This window comes from Triticum aestivum, chromosome 5D (assembly GCF_018294505.1).
Source record: "Triticum aestivum cultivar Chinese Spring chromosome 5D, IWGSC CS RefSeq v2.1, whole genome shotgun sequence".
Classification (NCBI taxonomy): domain Eukaryota; kingdom Viridiplantae; phylum Streptophyta; class Magnoliopsida; order Poales; family Poaceae; genus Triticum; species Triticum aestivum.
In genome coordinates this window covers 520,324,092-520,328,090 of record NC_057808.1, presented here as the reverse complement: position 1 = coordinate 520,328,090, position 3,999 = coordinate 520,324,092, and the positions used below count along the sequence as shown (strand labels likewise).

The window sequence follows — 3,999 nt, the reverse complement described above, 5'->3', positions numbered from 1 at the left end:
GGTGGTGGTTCTGAACGAAACCTGATACAGCAGCGGGATTGAAATAGGAAGTCCGCTATGGAGAGGCCTCCAGATTCATCCCCTCAAGCACGGTAGTACCAGCAGGCAGCAGACATGAGCGTGGACGACCAAGGCAGATCAAAATACTTAAGTACTTGTGGTGGCGCTAGGGAAAAAAATGCAGATATGAATGTGAATTATACTAATTATGCTTGCAAATGAAACTGAGCAGAGGAATTAACTACCTCAAGTCCAAGTGAAAGATCCATGGCAATCAAATTCGTACATGCAATTCATCCCTGTTCAGATACAAAAATGTGTGCAGAATAATTTAGCAGCGTAGTGTAGCCCATGACTGAAGGTAGAAATAGAAGTGATCTAATATATCAGAATCCAAAAAAGCATGTGCAAGGCTACGGCTGCAACTTACTGGTTTGGATTATCTAAAAAATAAAAACTTACTGGCTTGGATTGGTTTCAATCATCGCCAAGCGCTCGCGCCACTGTGCGTCACCAACGCCACCAACGCCACCAACCCCGCGCCGCCCACCCCATACCCGTCGGCTGCATGTCGCCTCCCAGGTGCTGCTGATTTGGGATACCTCATTGCCATCACGCCACAACTCAGGCCCATGCCCCGTGAGGATGCCTCGACCACGCCGGACGAATGGAAGATGCTATGTCATGGGATTACAGAAGGCCGGGTAAGAGAGGTGGGATCCATGGAGAATCCCATGGGCGAACGCATGGATCGGTTTGTAGAAGAGATGGATCTGGATTGGGAGGCGAATGGCGTCATGGAGATGGGGATGGTAGAGGAGGAGATGCATGATAACTGATGAGTAATAGAATTTGGCATTGAGAGCGTTGGCAGGGAAGGAGAAGAAGCCGGCGCGTGAATTGGGGAGTTGAAGAATTCTTTTCCGGTAAAGAGACGCGTTCTCGGGAGGCCAGGACCCGACGAAGGAGCAGCCAACGGGAGGGGCATGGTACACGGGGAGGTCAAGTCTTTGGGCTGCAGATTTGAGCCACTTGTAGTTAATCAAATCGTTGAAAGAATATATGGTGACGTGCATGCATGAGAGGGCAGGAAAATCTGGTAGTGGGGAGCTCCTATTTAGATATAGTAGATATGAATTCTTGAATCATTGGATGGACTCGTTCATTTTCGTTATCTGCATCTCGTAATCAAGATGACCGCTTTCTTACAAACTGCCGTATTTGCTCGGGGACGAGCAAACCTCTAAGCCTGACTCCTTAGGAACGCCTTAGTCCTATCAATTTCAAAAACTTTCATTCACGTCTCTTGTTACTTTAGTTTATTTCAATACTTTACTTCTTTGTTCGCTACACCACTTTCACCCATACTACTATTGCTTTGGATTTCATTTAACTTGCAGGCATTGCTAGTTGAATGGCTGATTCTTGTACTCCCTATGGGATCGGTACTCTTACTTCGGAAAAGCTACAAGTAAACCCTAGCAATAGCAGACCATCAGTAGACCATTTTGCGACGACTACAACCATTGAAGTGATCCAATGGCATGTAGCCGTTATTGCCCCTCACTCATTGGAGAGGGGCAAAACTTGTTGTAGCAGACAAACGGGAAGTCATCGCGCTAAGGCCCCATAGGATCAGCGCACCAAAACAGCAATCGCCGCTGAGAGAAGAGTAGATCAAAGGATACAACTTGAAGACACATGAACGAAGACCGGATCCGAGCAGATCCACCAAAGATAACCACCGACTGAATATTGCAAGACCCGCTGGAGACACACCTCCACACGCCATCCGACGATGCTAAAAGCACCACCGAGACGGGGGCTAGGTAGGGAGAATCTTATTCCATCTTCAGGGTCGTTCACAAACCCTAACAAAACTCGAAAAAACATCTAAGAAACGAGCCCTCTTGTCGACAAGGGCCGGAATCCACCGCACCCCTATGGCCCTAAGTCCACAGGATATGAGGCAAATCGGCGGCGCCGCCGAGGAGAGGTAGAAAACCTAGCCGCCTTTTCCCTTGGGAGGAGAGACGAAGGGGAGGATGAAGGATATGATCTTGTGTTCCCCACAAGCCCTTAAGATTAAGTCTTGGACCATGTTATGTCTCCACCCATGGGCCACCGATCGTTTGCATCTTGACAATTCTGCTAACTAGATTAGAATTATCACTTGGTTGCCAAATACTTAAAAGATGAGCTACAGATGAATGCTAGTATAACTAGAATCATCACTTGGTTGCCAAATACACTAATACGACGTGCTTAAATAACATCATATAGCAGTCGCAAAAAAAAATTAACATCATATAGGAGTATAGTATAGTAATAAATTCAGATTCAAAGTACCATCTATAGCAGACGATTCATTTTTCCTTTGGGCGGTGCGAACCCATCTTTGATGTGGCTGTGGAACAGGAGAGACTTCCTGCGCATGTCGATGCTGATCAGATACTCAACCTTCATGCATAGTCGTGGCCTTCTTCTCTTGTCGACGTAGTAATCTCCCAGCGAGAGGTAGAGGACACCCTCCTCGTCAGGCTTCAGATATGGGTGCTGCGGCACTGCGACCGGCAGCCCCTGGCACTTGTAGGCTTCCGATTCCAGGAGCAGCGTCAAGGGCAGCTCCATGTCGTCGTCTCTCGTCCAGGAGCGAAGATCCGGCGCCAGAGTCCAGCTCCGCAGCACGACGTCGGCAGGGCGCGTGTTGTCACGGGGGGTCTCACCGTCGGCAGTGACGATGGAGATGAACTTTATGGAGTCCCTGACTGGGCCCATGGTCCGATGCTCCTTGGGGTTGGGGCAGCTGTTCCAGAAGTCACGCCCTTGGCACTCCTCTGGGAGATCCAGCTCCACGTGGTCGTCGTCCCTGGTACCGGCGGAGATCATGTCGCAGACAATGGCGCCATGGAGAAGGTCGGCCCAGAAAACCTTCCCTTTGAAAGTGAAGACCACGTCTGCTTCGTGCAACGGCCGCTCGGGGTGTTCACGCGGAAGCCGGATCTGCGGGCTGAGACGCGCCACCTGCTTCGTCCACTCGGCAGGGCCACGGCTCGACCACCGGAAGAGAATGCCCCTCCCGCTCCACTGCCACCCTCCATCGTACCTTTCCCAGAAGAACCCCACGTTGAGCAGATCGTAGGAGCCGTCCTTGCGTGGCAGGACGGCGGGCCGCTCCAGGAGTTCGAAGGGCACAGGAAAGACCGTGGGCGTCATGAGGCAGGCCATGAAGTAATTCGTGTTGGCGCCGGGGACGCGGGGGAGCAGCGAGAGCGTGTTCTTGGCGCCGTCGTAGACGAGCCCATAATCCCTGTCGCCCAACAGCAGCCTCATGAGGATGAAGTTCTCCGCCATGGACTCGAAGATGCACTTGATTCCGCGCTCCCGGGCCTCGATCTTGGCACGCACGTACAAGGTGGAGAGCTCCGGCGGCTCGACGAGGTGCGCGTCGAGGGAGAACTGGTCCAGTATCCAGGACCCGTCCTTGACGCCCGCCCAATCCTTGGTCGCGCGGGCGAGGATCGCGTTCTCCTGCTCTTTTTCTTCGGCATCGAAGATCGGGACGTGCTTCCTCAGCACGACCCTGTTAATCCTCCTCGATGAAGACATGCCAGAAGATCGCCGGAGACGTGGCTTGAGATCGGCGTGGATTGAGAGTTGAGACGGCGCGGCGGCGTCCCGAGACCCGAGGGTTTAGCTTCTCTCCGTTGCTCAAGGTCAGATGCGGAGCAACCTGGACGGCGATTCCTATATGACGCTCGCGAGCGTCAAGCTGTCCCCGCTTCGCTGAAGCAAAGAAACCGATCGACACGATATGGGCCGGCCCACTTGGAGCAAGGAACTGGTCTTGTGAATCTTCCAGAAGTTTCCCTGAACCGGGTTTTTTCTATTTTGTTTCCTTCAAAGGTTTTTCGGTTTTCTTCATAACTTTTAGTAATCGTTTTCTTTTTTCTTCTTATTTATCCCCTTTCTTTTATTTTTTTCTACTTTTGTGTTTCT

General features: G+C 51.3%; 1 protein-coding gene and 1 long non-coding RNA gene across 2 annotated transcripts in view; both read right to left on the bottom strand.

Moving 5' to 3' along the window:
- LOC123125928 (uncharacterized) overlaps window positions 1-908 on the bottom strand; it is a 2,576-nt gene extending 1,668 nt beyond the window's left edge. Inside the window, exons 1-3 of the long non-coding RNA XR_006461517.1 lie at window positions 463-908; window positions 246-299; window positions 22-166 (exon numbers count right to left, since the gene is read on the bottom strand). This is a non-coding gene — a long non-coding RNA (uncharacterized lncRNA). The remainder of the gene's footprint in view (window positions 1-21; window positions 167-245; window positions 300-462) is intronic.
- Window positions 909-2,117: 1,209 nt separating this feature from the next.
- Window positions 2,118-3,742, bottom strand: LOC123125927 (uncharacterized). Its single transcript, XM_044546365.1, has one exon. It carries the CDS (start codon window positions 3,607-3,609, stop codon window positions 2,353-2,355), a length of 1,257 nt encoding a protein of 418 aa, XP_044402300.1. The 5' UTR covers window positions 3,610-3,742; the 3' UTR covers window positions 2,118-2,352.
- Window positions 3,743-3,999: the final 257 nt, after the last annotated feature.